General features: G+C 41.5%; 1 protein-coding gene across 1 annotated transcript; it reads right to left on the bottom strand.

Annotated features, from left to right (window-relative positions):
* Positions 1–1878: 1878 nt before the first annotated feature.
* On the bottom strand, positions 1879–16958 carry nrcama (neuronal cell adhesion molecule a; the record flags this gene model as incomplete). Its single annotated transcript, XM_080518674.1, has 30 exons — positions 1879–2113; positions 4075–4153; positions 4234–4365; positions 4758–4913; positions 5031–5153; positions 5681–5746; positions 6361–6393; positions 6587–6763; positions 6872–6994; positions 7242–7449; positions 7569–7684; positions 7895–8120; positions 8212–8282; positions 8398–8595; positions 8720–8821; positions 9629–9658; positions 9898–10022; positions 10109–10256; positions 10376–10542; positions 10637–10748; positions 10849–10992; positions 11516–11647; positions 11756–11940; positions 12069–12180; positions 13345–13515; positions 13720–13842; positions 14013–14206; positions 15020–15125; positions 15512–15529; positions 16865–16958. The coding sequence occupies 30 exons, from the start codon at positions 16956–16958 to the stop codon at positions 1879–1881; spliced, it is 3906 nt and encodes a 1301-aa protein (XP_080374800.1).
* Between the last annotated feature and the right edge of the window lie 769 nt (positions 16959–17727).

Genomic DNA, 17727 nt, shown 5'->3' with positions numbered 1-17727 from the left:
TCAGACACGTTTATCATTTCGACACTCATCATACATGCCCACTATTGGATCCTTCGTTCTGTTTGTTAAACTGTATGCATGAGCAGATGGTAGCTGGATAACATGATTGTCACACGGCCTTAACGATCGGTGCCTGACAATTATTCTTCAGAACTAATGCTACTATAAAACGGTGAGGCTTGTCTATTTGAAGTTGTTGTAAGTTTTGTGTAGATTTCCTGGACACCCAAAAAAAATTCATTTTGAAGAGGCTACTCGTCAACATTCCCACAATACTCCAGCATCTTAACTCTTTCATGAACGTATTCTTCATTTTACGTTGACTCCCGCATGTTTAAAGTAGTTTTGAAAAGCTCACAAAAGCAAAATCTGAATGTTTTACATCATGGAGTCGTGGTATTTCTGATCAGCTCTGGCCTGTTGAGTGTATGAAGACTGATGAAACGGAAGAGGAATCTGGGTCAGTTTTCTCTACAAAGGCACTAGAAACTGTGCTGAGAGCTTCTTTATCATCGACATCTGAATATCCAGAAACTGCAACGTGTACTTTCTCTGCATGGGACACATTTTTTCTTGCAAATACACGAGTGGAAGGTTGGGGTGAGCACATCTTTCTGAAAACCCACAAAGACCACGACCACGACTCGGGGTGGAAGCACTTCAAGACGACACTGGATACATCACTCCTCCGCTTGTATTCAAGAAACAGTGACTTGGGAAAGAAATGCATGCATGCAAAAAAACAAAAACAAAAAACAAGCTGAACAACATGAGGGGTTAAAAACAGGCCGGCTGGAGCTCAGTGTGGGAGTTTTGTCTGACAGGCTGGTGGTATAAGGAGTGACCAAGTGCCGAGTTCAATGCATTTCCAAATAGGGTTTCCAATGACAGCAGCACATGGATACACCTGGCCTTGAAATATAGCTTCCTTCTTACTCTACTACATATGTACAGTCCATCTGTCTCAAAAAAAGAAAAAAGAAAAAAAAAAAACATACGCTTGTTTCTACTTAAGAGTCACACATTTCACAGCAAGTGTCCTCAAACACGCCGCTGCAGCGTTTTCTCTATACATCGTAAGCCATTTAACACTTTCCGGGTGAAAACGAGGAAAACAATCGAAGGCATATCCATCTGCGTGAAGGCGTGCAACCACATACATTTTTCCACACGCAAGCTCTCTGCCGCAACAAGTGACGCGAGGGAGCTGAGATGCTTCGAGAGAACCATGGTAAACTTCATGCAGATGTCTGTGAAGGTGATTCAATGCACATTCGCCTCCCTGCGGGTCACGCACTATACTTCGTTTAAAATATATATTTATATATATTTGGATATGTCATTTAGTTTAAAAAAAAAAAAAAGAAAGAAAAAAGGATCAAATGGCACAAATGCACACACTTTTTGCCACAATCATGCTCAGTCTGAGTGGTTAAAACCCCGTCTGGTTCTGGTACATTCCTTCCGCTATCCCATATTGCTCTCACTCTCTCGCTCTCTCTCCTTTCTTTGTCACATCTCTCGATTCACACCTTTTCATGGTCGTGTTGCGGGTGTGGGGGGGAGGTGTGTTGGTGTCAGTCTTCGCCGTGTCGGGTGTGTGTTGATCAGAGGAGGTCACAGTGTGACTGGGGTAGGGGGGAGGGGAGGGGTGGGTGGGGGCTGGTGGATGTGGCGATAGGGACGTGTAAGCAGTCTTGGTGACGGGGCAGCCACGGCCACCGGAGTGACAGCCACCGCAGGGGTACAAGTAGGTGTTCAAAGCAAACTGTCACCTTAGCAACTGTCACCACAGAGACGGCCTCCATGGTCACATTTGCCAGGGTGACATGAGTGGCCGTAGCATCTCCCCCCCCCCTCGCCCTCCCACACCCCAAGTTACACGAACGAGTTCATGGCATTGACAGGAGACGGGGCCTCTGAGCTCTCGTTGCCTTCGTGTGTGTCCTTCTCTTTCTTGCCACTGTACTGGCCGATGAAGGAGCCGTCCTCGTTGAACTGTCCGTCCCCACCCTCCCCATAATCCACCAGGCTGTCGTCGCTCTCGTCACGGCGCACCGTCCCGTTGGATGGCGTCCGGCTGCCCTTCAGTGGCTTGTGGTCCTCCGTGTCACTGCGGAAAAGTGGAAGACGTCTGAAGGAAGGACGCTCATGCATTTCACACTTGGAAAAAAAAAAAAAGTAAAATAAAGACCTAATGTCCATACAAAAGACAGACACGAGCATTGGCTTCTTACACATTAGCAGTCTGCCTTTCCACTGCACAAGCACACCTTGCCACAAAGATAATGTCATGGTGGGATGTCGTTTGCTTGCTCATTGTCTTTGAGTGTTTAAAACACTTCATGTCAAAAACTCAATGGTGCACAAAACATGTCCCTTTAAGGTAAGGTACTTGTACAGTGGGGCAGTTCAAATCCTCATACATAGTATCATCTAGTGTTAGTGCTGAGGTGATGTAAGCTTGGGTGCAATGCAAAAGGGGGATTTTGCAAATGCGTGCAGTTCATCCTTTGCAACAGAACCTGCGTTAGAATGCAACCTCTGAAATTAATCCCATTATTATGCTTTCCGATTACATGCAAATATCAAAAAATGCAAGTATTTTTCTGATGATTAACTCATTAGTACCATTTTGCATCCACATCATATGCTCCATTTGTCTACAAACACAGATTCTACTGAATTCTCCACAAGCTCTACGGGATCACACTGTTCTCTCATCCCGAGCTAAAGGTTGTTCATCCTTTTAAAAAGCTAAATGAGGCAAGCTACAGTCAGCAAAAAGCAGTCACGCAATGTTACTTTTTAGTGTTGAAGCTGAAACTGTCGTTAAAAGTGTCGACTACGTCGCAGATCAGATGCGCTTTATTCTCGCCTCGACTCTTACTTAGATCAGAAACAACTCAAAGTTGTTTTAAAGGTTGCGTTCAATTGCATGCCAGGTTTACCGCAACTTGTCTTACCTCTCCATCGACCTAAACTCCCCAAAAACAGAGAAATGAAAAAATAAACAAATAAATAAAAAAAATTAAAAATCGAAGGACACATGAAAAGCAGGTCAGGAGTCACATGCTCTATTATCTCATGTGCTTTTCAGACACACATACTGTACATTTTTAGTTTTTCAGGAGAGAGCATGCACAAGGGAAGCTTGAAAATGAAGTGAGATTATACCAAAAGAGCTGAATTATTCAAACTAAATATTTTTCAGAAGTCAGATGTTTTTTTTATTAACCCTTTATTGGGCAATTGGTCATGTTTTTTTTAAATCCTTTTCTTTTTTAAGTTTCTTCCAATCTAACAATAACAACAATAAAAGTCATTAAATATGGTTGCAAAACACAATACACAAACTGCTTGAATAGGATTCTTCCATTTTATTAAATAACTTCGAATATTGAAATAAAGACTGTGTTTTGATTTGGAATTGAACCTTCTACTTTAGAGAATTTGATGAAATATGAAAAATTGTGATGTTAGTTAGAGATATATTCTATTTAGATTTTTTTTATAAATCATGAACTATGTACTATTTTGGTATTTTACACTATTTCCTATATATAAGATTTGGAGAATTTTCTGACTTTAAAAACTAAACTTTGAAATACAATTAAAAATGTCCTTACAGTTATAATATTGTTTTTCTTATATATTTCATTCAGTGCCCTATAAAGGGTTATTGTTTCTATAAAATGGGGGAAAAAATGAAAAACTAAAATGTTTCCTTCTCGTTAGTATAGCCACTGAGTTGTCAGAGATGGAGTAGATTGTTAAATAAAAGTTAAGTAGAAAGCATATTTTAGGTGATTCAAAGCCATTTATTACGTAAGATGGCCCATGTGATTGTGAGTTGGTAAATATAGAGATGAACACAGACGAGTCGGGAGTTCGCCTTGCCTCTATGGAGTGTTTGGTAATGGAGTCTGGTGGGGAGAGTGTCTCTGCAGCCTGGTAAAATGTTCTACATACAGACAGTCAAACCAGGAAATAGTGAGTAGTAAAAAAATAAATAAATAAACACAGGAAAATCTTCTTTGACAAAACCTGATTTTGGTCATGAATGCATCTCACCTGTACTCTCCAAAAGTCCCATCATCCTCCTTCATGGGTTGGATCTCTGGATCCTGGTGAGCATCTTCTTTTTCTTTGACTTGAGAAACATATTTTCAGTTTCTTTCCACTTACTAATGTCACTGTACTCGTAATATACACCGATGAGATTCACCGTACCTGGATATTTGCCGCCCTTGTTTCTCTTGATGAAGCACACGATAAGAAGCACCAGAATGAGCAGAGCAATGGCACACATGAGTCCAATAAACCAGCCCTGGGTGGCGATGTCTACCTGCCGGCTGGGTACAGCTGGATGGAGAAAGAGAGAAGGGGAGGAACAGAGTAAGCGTTTATCCACACGTCTAGACGAAGTCCGTGCTGTGCAAAGCTGAAATTGACAAAGGCTGTAAATGGATTATTAAACATGGGTTAATATGCCATGATCATTTAGGCACTGGGAATATGACGAAATGGGGGGAAAAAAATAAAAATTCAACAGTGAATTAATGAACCGTTTAGTGATGACTTGAGACATGCGAATACACTAACTAGGAAAGTAACTATTGAGCGATCATGCCTGAATGTAACGATGTACGTCTGATGATGGGACAGAGATTTACGAAAACAAAGAACAAAACAAAACAAAACAGACAGGCAAGAAGGAACACAGAGACTGACTGTCCTGAGGCATGCCGCCTCACCTGGCACGGTCACCAACACCTCGTCGGTGCTGTGGACTGTCGGGTCGGCTGCGTCTCTAGCTACCACACGCACCCTATACGACGTCCCCGGCTTTAAACCCTTTATCATATGCGAGTGTGACCCGTTAACCAACTCCTTTTTCCAGTCCTCTTTACCTAGAATTGGCGATGGAGAGGAATTATTGAATGGTGAGGCTTAAATATCAGTTCTGAGAATTCAGTTAAAGACAAGTGTTTTGGAAAAAACATGGAAATACAAGCGAGATAGCTTACTGTTTTCTACAATATATTCCACATATACAGTCTTATGGTGTCCAAAGTATTCCCAAGTGATCACTGCACCGTCCTCTGATACAGAAGTGTTAACTGTACCAAAAGCAGGGCCTACGGGAGGCGCTGAGCAAGCACAAGAGAGACAAAAAAGCTTTTTAATCAAAATGAAAAAGGAACTAGTTTGACAAAGTTACCTGAAATGTTTTGTTTAAATTAACAAAAATTGGAATAAAATACATACACATGTACGTAATTTAATAAGTACCATTTACATGTATGTATATTTAAAAAGGAAAATCACATCCAGTCTAGTTTATTAAATTTCAATTTGCTGTTTAAATGTATCAGTTTGACATGTAACGCCTTCGAAAACAATTACACTTCTGTTGTTTGAGCAAAATGTCTCAATGTCTTGATGAGAAGCTTTTTCCTAACAGTAGCAACACGTCACGTTCTTACTCCAAAAAATGTCCATCTCAGTCAAGATTGAATATTAAAGCATCACTCAGATTAAAACAGAAGAGATTGAACGTTATTTCACTAGTTTGGCTGCAACATTTTCTGAAATGGAGTGTTTTGGGGTTTTTTTGCTGCCGAGTTCATGGGTTGGCGTTTGGGGAGGCAGTGAGGGGCGCGGGGAGTGTTTGTACCCTTGTGAAACGGGGAATGCAGAGACTGAGTGACGGGGGAGGTTGGGTGAGGGGGCTCTGTGGGGCCTGAAAGAACATGGAGAAGAGTGAGACAACACACAATAACGCACCACAACAGACAGCATACGGCACTAAGAGGAGAACGTTGTGGCGACTTCTGTCTACGCTGACGCCGCGAGGGGTTGAACTGTACGTCCAGTTCAGTGCTGGGGTGCAAAGGAAATAACAGCGTGCAACTCTAAGCCTCAACGCTAATACATGCAAACGCTGTTCAAATGGATTTCTACCTCATTCTCTCACAATAGTTTGTGGAGTATCAGCAGGTAATTAAAGCGTGTTAGCAGTAAAAGAAATCCAAAGCATCATGCAAGGGAATTCACTGTCATTTGAAATATAAAAAATAATAGAATAATATCAAAGGCTACGGGCATAGCCGCTGGAAATGCATTAAAAGCCAAATGTAGACAGTGAATACAACCTATTCTTTCAGAATAGGACACAAGCACTGATGCTTGCAGGCGCCATGGAAGTCTCTCTGGAACTCTATATGCTCCTACCGGGAGTTTGCTACGTGACATGCGGGAAAAGAACAACTAAAGACTCATTTATGATCAGTTCGGCTTCTGATGTGGAACGGTATAGTCAGCATGCAGATTCTTCCAGTGGCAAACTTGCGTTACCTTTGCCCGTCTCTACAGTGGGCTGAGTACGAACTTCAGGGAGGAGAGAGAGAGAGAGAGAGAGAAAGAGATAGACGAAGAGTCAGGTGTTGAGTAGGAGAACGTAGGAGAACCTCCTCATGGCTGTAATTTTCACACCCCTTGCATCCGTCACAGCACAGGACTTTGAATGTTTCCCTCTTTCGTGCTATAAATTAATCTTATTTCACTTTGTGGGGAAACTCACTTGTGTCCATTGCGGTGAAAGCCTCTTCAGAGACATTGGGGCCAGAACCCTTGATTGTCTTTGCACTGAGGTAAAACTTGTAGAGCATGCTGGAGTTCAGGCTGCTCAGGGTGGTAATGGTCTCATTGGGTAGAAAAGCCAGGACTTTGATCGGTCCCAGGTCATTTGTTTTGTTGACTGCAGACACAGAGGAAACAAACAATGAAACAGATAGGATAGTGAGTTTTACCACATGCTATTTGTAGAAACACGCTACTAGGCGTGTCATGCCGACGCACAGTGTACCTGGTTGGTATTTGAGCGTGTATCCAGCGAGACGCCCATTGTTGTTCACAGGTGGACCCCACTCCAGAGTGATGGAGTCCAAACTTTGGTTGATCACGTTTAGAAAAGAGGGTCGCTCTGGGACTGAATGCAAAACCACAAAAAACCTGAATTACTTTTAATAGTTTGTCACACGACAGATAACATTCTGTACCAATGCATTTCGTAATGGCTATTGAGAAATACACAGACTGACATTGGGGGCTTCAATAGATGATAATATGAGTTACAATTATGCTTTTTGGGGATTTTTATTGGCATATTTGTCAAAATGGTTAAGTATTAAACGATAGCATTGTGACAAGGTTGACGAGCCCTGCGCCGTACGCACCTCCTTCCGGTGTATCGAATGTCTTGCTGTTGCTCGAAGGCCCTTCCCCTTTGCTGTTCAGGACCTTGATGAAGACGCTGTAGATGCTGTAAGGCTGGAGACCCGGCAGACGCCCCTCACTGCGATTCCCACTGAAAGTTAAAACTTGCGGCTGATGGTCTGGCTGCTCTTCAGTCTCATGGAGGCCACGCATGCGGCGGTAGTAAACCTTGAAGACAAGTTTGAGATAAATGGTTAAGTAACTTGTCACTTTCAACATGGAGAACAAAGTTATCTTTGCAGGGGAGTACTGAGAACATAAGCATGATTTTTTCCCCCCAACAATACCTTGTATCCTTGTAGTTTTCCCCGCACTGAGGAGGTCAATACAGGCTCCCAGTGCACTTCTGCAAGGGTGCTGTTATGAACCATGACCTGGATGCTCTTGGGGGCAGACAAAGGCACTGCACAGTGAAAAGAATTAGAGGGAGACACCACAAAAGAAAACGTCAAAGTCACATATGAAGTTGTTTTTCTCTAAAATAATAATATGACCAGTAAGACTCCCACTGAAAGGAAAAGTTCATACAAAATCTTTCATTTGCCGCATAATTTTTCATATTTATGATATATGATGACCTCAGCATTAAATTCTCTTCATAAAGGTCACTTACAGTCTTCACCAGAGTATCCAATCACTATTCCGGGATCGGGGCCAATGCCATAATCATTCAAAGCCTGAACTTTTATCTCATATGGCACGTAGGTTGGAGTTTCGGACACGGTGAAGTGTGACACGTTGGCCACATTCTGTGAGGACCAGTCCTCTTCCACATCTTTCCGTCTCCAGTGTACTTTGTACTCCAGGCCAGGCCCGTTGTACTGGAATCCAGTCAACGGCTGCACAAAGAATCATTGAAATTAGTCATTTGGTGAAAAAAACAACAACACTGAAATGTTATAATTTATTTGTGTACATGAGAAATCTTACCATCCAGGTGATGACCAAGGTACCAGGCTCTGATCCTGCTCCTTGAACTCCTGATGGATTTTCATCAGGAGCTAAGAAACACAAGAAATTACAGCTTAGTCTGGATATTTTTTATTTAATTTTTTTTACAATTCCAGACACAACAGTACATAACTGTATTTCCTGGAGGTTGTTTATGTTTATTACCTGCAGGGTTGGTCATGTATTGGCGAGACGACTGGCTGGGGTCACTGTAGCCCACGTTATTCAGAGCCAGCACTCTGAAGGAGTAATAGACGTAAGGAGAGAGGGCCAACTGTGCAGTGGTGCTGGTACCAGCGGCTTCTGTCAGGTTGACCCAAACTCCTGGCTGGTGAAGCCGATCCTCATATTGGATCAAAAACTCTGGAAAGAAAAAGGATAATAATTCAGATTTTTCTGAATTTTTATACTTTGAAATTTTTTTCTCCACAGGGATTACGAAACTGGAAAAAGAAATGTAATGAAGTTGTAATTGAACTTTTCATACTCTGAGTGGGACTGTTGTGTTCGTCTCCGGGGGTCCAGGTGAGCTGGATGCTCCGCTCGGTCTGGTCAGTCAGTTCGAGGTCAGTGGGAGGGTCCGGTCTCTCTGTGAACACAACAGAGGGACTCAGGACGGGAGAACTATATAAAAAAAAGTGCCTATCGTTTTGAAAACAGCAAACCCACAAACACTGACATTGACACAATACCTTTGCATGAATGACCAAGGAATGAAGTGTAACAAAGTTTATCATGTATTTAAACATATGCTTGGCTTCTATTGAGATTTTATATTGTGGGTGTTTTCACATAGTCCATGAAATAATACATGCATAGATCTTTATTTAGTAGAATTCCAGAACAGGGTTATAATATAAAGATGTACTTCTGTTTTTATTTTAACATTTACTGTAATATTGAACATTCATGTAACATTAAGAAATGTTCTCAATTTAAATGATAGATAGATAGATAGATAGATAGATAGATAGATAGATAGATAGATAAATAGATAGATAGATAGATAGATAGATAGATAGATAGATAGATAGAATGTCATGCAATCAAAATAAATATCTAAGACTATGGATGCCGACACAGCACAATTGTTGCATCTGCCATATGCATCAAACATGCTTACAAAACCTTAAAATTACACTCTTTGTTCTTATTCAGATATTCAACACTGCAGTGGACATGCAGTCCATTGACAGTCATAAATATCTGAAATCAGAAAAAAGTTGTGCAATAAGTGAAATTTTAGTACATTTAAAATTTTAAAACAGAACACACACGATTAAAAAAAAAAAATAGTTGCAACTGCAAAGGGAGGAGTTTCATGAAAAAAAGTGAAATGAGACTGAAATGAGGGACTGAGAGCTGCAAAATGCAACACTGGAAACAAAGTGTTTACCGTAGACGATTGCTGGAGTAGGAGTTGCCTCTGACAGCAAGAAGCATTAATCAAGTTCAAGAAGAGGGTTAGATGTTATTGACAGATGGTTAAAAAAAGCACAATGATTAACTATCATGTGATTCTAGGAGGGAATCTACGTAGAACATCAGCACAAAGGTAAGATCAGAACAGTATTCTTGTGAGAGCAAAATAAACACAAACAGACAGACCAGAAAACAACTCTTAGTTCATGGAGGATTAAAAAAACAAAAAAAAGTGTGCCGTACCCACAACAGTCAGCATGGCGCTGGCTGAGTCATGATCCAGGGTGGTGTTCATGATGCAGGTGTAAGTACCCTCGTCTTCGTCGGTCACATCTTTGATGGTCAGGCTGTCCATGTCCACCTCAAACCTGAGAATATTACCCCCACACAATAGTTTTTTTGTTGTTGTTGTTGTTGTTTGACTTTTGTTAAACTGTAAATATTAAAGCATTACCTCTCATCATCTGGCAGCTCTCCTTTGTCTTTGAGCCAGGTCATGGTGGGAATGAGTGACGGGTCGTGTTTGACTTTGCACTCGAACATGGCGCTCATTCCTCTCTGCACCACCTTGTATTCAGGCTGCTTCAGGATACGAGTTGGTTCTGGAGGACAAAAGGGAAATAAAATATTGTTATTGCTCAACTGAAAAAAACCCAAAAACAAACAGCTCTGAAATAAAGCACTTTTGTTGCTTTTAGCAATGTGATTCTTTCATATTGACCTTTGACCTCCAGGGAGACGTGGTTCTCCTTGATCCCCAGGTTGTTGGTGGCAATGCAGGTGTACTTTCCACTGTCTGCTGGCTGGGCCACGTTGATTTCCAGTGTGCCATTCTCATGGATCACATACGGGTCACCGTTCTTAATGCTGATCTGACTGTCTTTGAACCTACATGGCGATGACGAAAGACAGCTCGCCTTTACTACGCTTTAGCTTTATGAGTGTACATTGACGTGTTCCATTCAGTCGGTAAGCCTCTCACCATGTGATGCTGGGTATCGGTGAACCAAAAGAAGCACAGTGCAGCAGTGCGGGGTTATTAGTGATGACCTTGTACACTTGGTCGGGCGGAGTCAGGACCCTTGGAGATTCAGCTGTTTGAAAGAAAAAACACAGGAATAAATCAAACAGCTCGGAAACTGAGCTTGATTAAACTTTTTTAATGCAGCAGCTGTTAAACGTGCTTCAACTCACCAAGAACGCTGACGAAAGCATTAGCCATCAGGTAGCCAAACTCATTGGACGCGTTACACTGGTAGACCGCGCTCGACCCGGACTGCACGTTACTGAGAATCACGGTGTCGTCCTCCACCTTGCGTGTGTGATCCTCAGGTGCGTCTAGCAAACGAACCAGACAGAGTGAACAATATGTCATGTAAATGCATACATTGCATGCACAATACATTAGGAATGGAAGAATGTGCTGATTAAAACATGCTAGTAGTCCATACATTTATTGTTTCATATAATAAATGCCTTTAATACTCCTGTCAGTTTTTTTTTTATATTCTCCACATGGGGTCGTGGTGGCAAAACGAAGAGCTCCAGTTATTCCAGGGCAACTTCGACCCGCTGTAACTGAGACATAAAATCTATTCAGTGCGTCCAAGGCAGACTCAAGGGTCTCCTCACAGCTCGATGCACCCGGTAGACTTCTAACTGAAGGAGATCGGGGCGAATCCTGATCACATGCCTGAGAGAACTTTATGTTGAGTCTCTTCCAAATGGTTGAGCTCTGCACTCAATCACGAATGCATATCGAATCAAAGGCCTGCAACTAAAATTTTTAAGACAGTGTAAGAGTGGATCCACCAAAGTGCAACATTCCAGCGCTCTTTCCCCCTCAGATCGTTTTACTCACTCTCGATGGGAACTCCATTAACAAACCAGCTGATCTTCGGTTTGGGTTCTCCGCTGACCCGACAAGTCAAGATGCCGGTCTCATTGGGAGCCAGGATCAGGTTCCTGGGAGCGCTGACCCAGAAAGGAGCCGCTGCGGGTTGTAAACAGGAATGAAAGGGAAGGCGGAAACTCATGAGACTTTCGCTTAATTTAGGGTGGAAGTAATAACCACTTCAGAGAGAATTCGAGACTAACGTACCTTTGACCGTCACCTTGATGACGTGGTGTACATGTCCCAGGACGTTTGTCGCCGTGCAGCGGTAATCGCCACCGTCAGCCTCATTTACATCAGAGATCCGGAGTGTTTTCTTGTAGTTGAGGAACAACATCCTGCTGCCGGGAAGCTCGCCTCCATCCTTCTCCCAGGAAATATCTGGAGTGGGTCTGTTAAAGAAACCAGTTTTAAATACAAGTTCAAACACTTTTGTGATTTTAACGCTCCAACTTCTCGTGGCGTTTGCTTCATTCGTACAGCAGTAGAGACCAGTGGAGTTGCGGATGTGCAGACTTACAAGCCATCGGCAATGCACTCCAGCTCCAGAGTTTCCCCTCTCAGAACCATCTTGGTGCTGGTGGTACCCAAAGGCAGCATGAAACCAGGGCGGCGTTCCCCCTCTGGGCTGTCTAAACACACGAGGACATGAGACATAATCAGACTGAAACATTGAGAAGCAGCGAGAATAATTTTCTTGCTTAGAAGGGTTTGTTTGAGAGGATTTTGGGAAGCTAGACTACAACTTTTGGGGGCACTGACATCATGAGGGGAAAAGGTGCAATTAAGTCAAATGAGTTTGCCAAAGTGAAAGAAGGAATAGAAAACGAATGAGCAAAGACCTCGCAAATTGTCTGTTTGTTTGTTTTTTCATGTCTTTTTATACTTCTTATTCACTGTCATGAGGGATGAGGGAGAGAGAAGTTTATTCTCAGAGAGAAACGTATGTGCACATGTTTAAAGAGTTCTTCATGGATTTGTTTACATTTTTTTGCTAAAAAGGTCAGTAAATAAACACCATCCAGAATGCACGATGAAGAGCTATGATCATGTAATAACGTAATAATTCCAAGAATTCTTTGATCCAAAGTATTTTATTTCAGCTAAAATAAAGCCAGATATGTGTTTGAGGCTTGCTCAACCATGGCAGACTGTCGTGAATCATTCATAATTATTGGGTGTTGTTAATTTTTAGTAGGCAATACACTCATGCCATACAGAAGAATTTCATATGCACTGAGCAAAAAAATGGCAGGGCTGGTTTGCAATCTTTTTACCATTACGACTGGATTTGCATGATAATGGAATAGGAGAAACTGAGGAGAGGGTGTATGTTAATGTAATCACAGCAGAGGGTAAAGGGGGCCGGGGTGAGGGCGAGTGTGTCAGGTGTGGTTGTATCACGGAGTGAAAACAGGATCTGGGGTTCACACTGGATGGGCTGAGTGGGAATAAACCGGCAGCACTCACCACTAAAGATATCAGTGAAATTGTACAAAGCAGCCAGAGTCTCATTCATTGTTTCCACTGTAATATAACAGAAAAGAATAAGCATGCAAGCCTAAAAGATTAAGTAGACAACGGTGTATTTGACGATGGCGTCTCCTTTTTGTCTTGGTAACCAATGCATTAGTCAGTGAAAGTGTATTTCAGACATACAGGTAGAATTTCTAAACACTGAGATGTGGCCACTGTAAAATCACATTGGTTTTTAGAGATAAAATCTGAAACTGTATTGAAAATAGTGAAGCATCGCAACTGTTCTTCATCATCTGATGTCTTGTTTTTGTACTTACTGTTCAACACAGTGACTGAAATAGGCTGTTTCTGCTGGATGGTCTGTGTATGTGGGAAGCGAGCGTAGCAAATGTAGTCACTCCGGGTGTCTTCTGGGAGAACGTTGGAAAAATACAAGTCTCCATTGAGGGCCTGGGACACTCGCTTATCCAGCAGCAGCCTCTGAAAGTCTAAAAGGGAGGGGGTGAGAGAGTATTGCACATGAAAACAAAGAGCAGTTTAATAAACCAAACGGGTGGTTTAATGTTGAATGTGGTTTTCTTGCGATTGAATGCAGCTTTGAATGTACATTCAGTTCATGTACAGATGAGAACAAAGTCTGTTATCATCTTTGTTGTTGATGCATATACTGTATGTATAAGGAAATGACTCACTGTTATCCATCCAGAAGATAACAGGAGGGGGAAGCCCTGCAGGGGGCCGGCACTGCAGCACAAGGGAGACCCCCATCTGCACCACAATGGCCTCATTTCTCTCCTTTGACCATAAGGGGGACCCTGTGAGCCACAAACATCAGACAAAGGTACTAAGAGTGTCTCATTGTGTTGGTTATAATTATTCATATTTGTCCCCAAATGCTGAAAACTCAAACTCAGGCTATGAAAATAATTTGTTATTGTTGAAAACCTGAGGAAATATTGCAGTTCAGGTCAGTCAGAAGACTTACTGGACTGTCTGATGACAATGCTATTGGATACAGCAGTGCCGTGCTCATTGTGAGCGGTGCACTGGTACGTTCCCTCGTACGCCTCGGCCTTCTCTCCACTGATGTCAATGACGAGAGTTCCCGATCCAGGCTTCATCGAGACTTTTGAGTCTTTCTCTACATCAAAGTGGGTCCCATTTCTGGTCCATGAAAAGCTAGGAATCAAGGAAAACAATGGTTATTATTATTGGACTTCCCAGACTGGAAGCAAGAAGAGTCCAGGATTACATGCATTATAGTCTATTTGTTAAAATCAAGAAAATGGCAGTGGTTATAGCATTAGAAGGAGAATATCTCAGGTTCGGTACTGCACTGGGTTCTTTCCGTGTTTATATGTTCTCCTTTTGTATATGTGGGGTTTCTCCAGGGGCCTTTGCTTTTCTCCGACAGTCCAAATAACAGGAATAAATAAGAAAGATGTTCATTGCCAGGTATGTTCAGCATACAGTTAATTTGTTTCGGGAGTTTTATGCGCTGCATTAACATAAAAATAAGGTGGGCAGATGTACAGATATATAGACTTGCATTTACATATATTCACATAACATGTATAATTATTATCTTAGAAACATACAATTAACAAAATTTCGTAAGCATATAAACATATTTACGTGACAAATACACATGAAGCATTAAGATGTTAAGTATCAGTGTGATTGTCTGGGATTACCTGTGTTTCACTTCGCCTTTTGAATTATTCATGGTTTATTCATGCAGATTAATTTGAATTACTGACTTCTCAGGAAGACATTTACAACTGATTTCTAAAATGGTGATACATCTCAACTGTAGCTTCTTTCAGGTGTGCTCCTCAAGTGGCCAGTTGCTAAGACAACAGCCGCGACGGTGCTATTTCTGCACGGCTCCAGGTTAAGTTGCCCCTCGGAAAAGGGAGCTGCGATTAAACCATAACGCAGCATGTAAACCTCTCATTAGGTGCTGGGAGTTGGGTTTTTTTCTTCTCTCACCTGGGTTGAGGCTTCCCCTTGGCCTCGCAGTGGATGACGATGTTTTCCCGCGGATCAAAGATGTAATCCTTTGGAGACTGCAGTGTTATGGTGGGGGGTTGGGGCACTGGAGACACACCAACGTAAAGCACGGTTGAGATACGAGCCCCGACAATGCGAACAACAAAGTGTTCAAGCCAGTTATACACAAGTAGCATGCAACAAGCATTCGGCCAAACTTGACAGCCAAGTCATGTAGTGCTGAAACGCTGCCTGCAAACAAAACACACAACGGCCATCTCGCCTTGCATCTGACAACTTACCATCTCTAACATCTACAGGGTGACACTTTAAAATAAGCAGGTTGCTTTATATGCTCACAGTGCTGTAAAGAAAAAACAACAACTACAAAAACGCATGCACACCACTGCTTATAGCCACACAGAAGCAAAACATTATTCTAAGAGCGAAAACGGCACACTGAAGGTCACAGCAGCATTTGGGCCAACTTACATCCTTCCAGTACTTTAGCTTTTTGTCCACCGTGACATGCCGTACCACAGTAATGAGATATTGAGGAAAGTTGTTAGTTGTTGCAACGAGGAAAACACAGGTTCAAGAAAAATAGTGGCAGTCTCGTATACTTTTACGCATTCAAGTAGTTTGGTTTTTTTTCCGTGGGACTGTACTGGGGGAGAGCAAGAAATGCAAGAAAAGTACACGAGGACAGCAATGTCAAGGTAAAAAGACTACTTTTTAAAAAATGGAATCATGTACAAAGAAATCTCATGCCAAAACGTGCTAAACTGAAATGCAACTTCAATTCCCAAAATGTTGGGACGATATTCCAAATTTATAGGAAAATAAGATGATTTTTAACTGTTTAATCCTCACAAAGACAAGATAGCAGATATATAATAATAATACAACTGATCATGTGGAAATTAATGCCTCGTTAAAACTCCATGGCAGCAAAACAATTCACAATGAATGTATTTATTCATTTATGAAGCAGTTAAAAGTATTTTTATTCAGGCAGGCCTTTGACCTGTAGCTGCTCAATTGTACTTTTTTTGTATATCTATGCATGCTTTTCTTGCTTCTATATTTTTACTAATCTTATCTGTTTTATTTTTCAGTACTGTAAAGCACCTTCTGACTCATGGCTATGAAAGGTACTATATAAATAAAATTCTAGTCTATTCTATTTTATTCGATAAGAGTTGAGAGAATGGCAACACAAGACCTCATAGAAGAAAAGCGGGACAGATAAAACCACCGGATTTTTCAGTATCTTAATTGGAAGTTGACAGTTAAACATAATTCTTCCATTTTCATTGAGACAACAGAGGAAGTTCAAAGTTGTGTGGTAACATTTTAACTTGCATTATGTAAACTGCACAGCCAAAGGTGTCTGAGTTTATGGTTTGTAGTATAAAGTCATGCCTGTCCTAAATGCACTCCAGGGCCCCAAGATCTTGAGCATTTTTGATTAAGTTGCACAATTTTCATCAGTTTTTGTGAGGCTGTGCCTCCATAAAATACATATCCATATACACAGTTATTAGGCTGACCTTTTGCAAAAATAAAAATAAAATTGTATATCAGTACCACTGTTAAATAACATATGGGTTTATAAGGTTTGCAAATCATTGCATGCTGTATTTATTTTTACAAACTGACCCAAAATGTTTGGAATGGTAATAGAAGAAATCTCAGTTTCTAACGCAGTGTGTTTTTTTAAAATGTCCATTCTACTTTTATGGTATGAGGAAGCTGGACGTTCCAGTAGTTTTCCATGTTGCCTGTGTTCACATTTTGTCTTCTAATCACAGTGAATGTCATGTCGATGACAAGAATACTTACGATCAAGAGGCACTTCAAGCGCTGAGCTCGTGTAACTCAGGAGTATCAATAGCACCGCTGTGAAGCCCGGCACCCACTTCCTGTTCCTGTCCATGTTCAGGTGCGTCACCGTCCCACCGAAAAGCCTTGTGCCCACGATAGAAAAGTCAGGGTGGTTAACAGGGTAACCAAGTCTGAATCCACTCTACAAATGGAAGAAAAACACAACTTACATTACTACAGTGTTTATCATTAATAGTATTTGAAATGTTGCCCGTCATATTTTAGAATAATCAAACGGGACACGCATACACAGACTGAGAAAAATCATAAACAGTGTAAGTATATTGTAAAGCGGATCAGGGTATAAAAATGAACTGTAGGTAAATAGTTGTAAATATTTAGTCTGACCTACAATGGAAAGTTCACTCTGTTGGATTTTTTCTTTGAAGTGGACTAACAGTCCGGTAACTTAATAGCTATCTTCAGTCAAGCTCTGTGAGGAGCTTCCCTGGCAGACAGCTTATCATTCTGCCAACATGGAGACTTTTGCCAGAGCTGAAATCAAAACAGACCTGCTTCACATCCATGTAACTTAAACAACTTCAGCATTGTGCATGTTATTTATCCCCTGTGGTGATGGAGAACCAACGTTTGATTCACTTTTGTGATTTGACTTTGCACAAATCCTACAATAACACCTCACCTCCATGTGTAAAAAAAAAAAAAAAAAAAAAGCAGAGTTATTGTTTGCTTATTGTGTTCACGTTACAATGCTCTATAGACACTGGGATATCCCATGGTGCACCACCGAGAAGGCCTACCACGTGCTTGCCTGTAAACATATGGCATGTGAGTGCACTCGCCCGGAACGATCGGGCCCT

This window comes from Blennius ocellaris, assembly GCF_963422515.1.
Source record: "Blennius ocellaris genome assembly, chromosome: 22".
NCBI classification, from domain to species: domain Eukaryota; kingdom Metazoa; phylum Chordata; class Actinopteri; order Blenniiformes; family Blenniidae; genus Blennius; species Blennius ocellaris.
The sequence above is the reverse complement of the archived record's forward strand: the minus strand, read 5'-3'. Positions and strand labels throughout refer to the sequence as shown.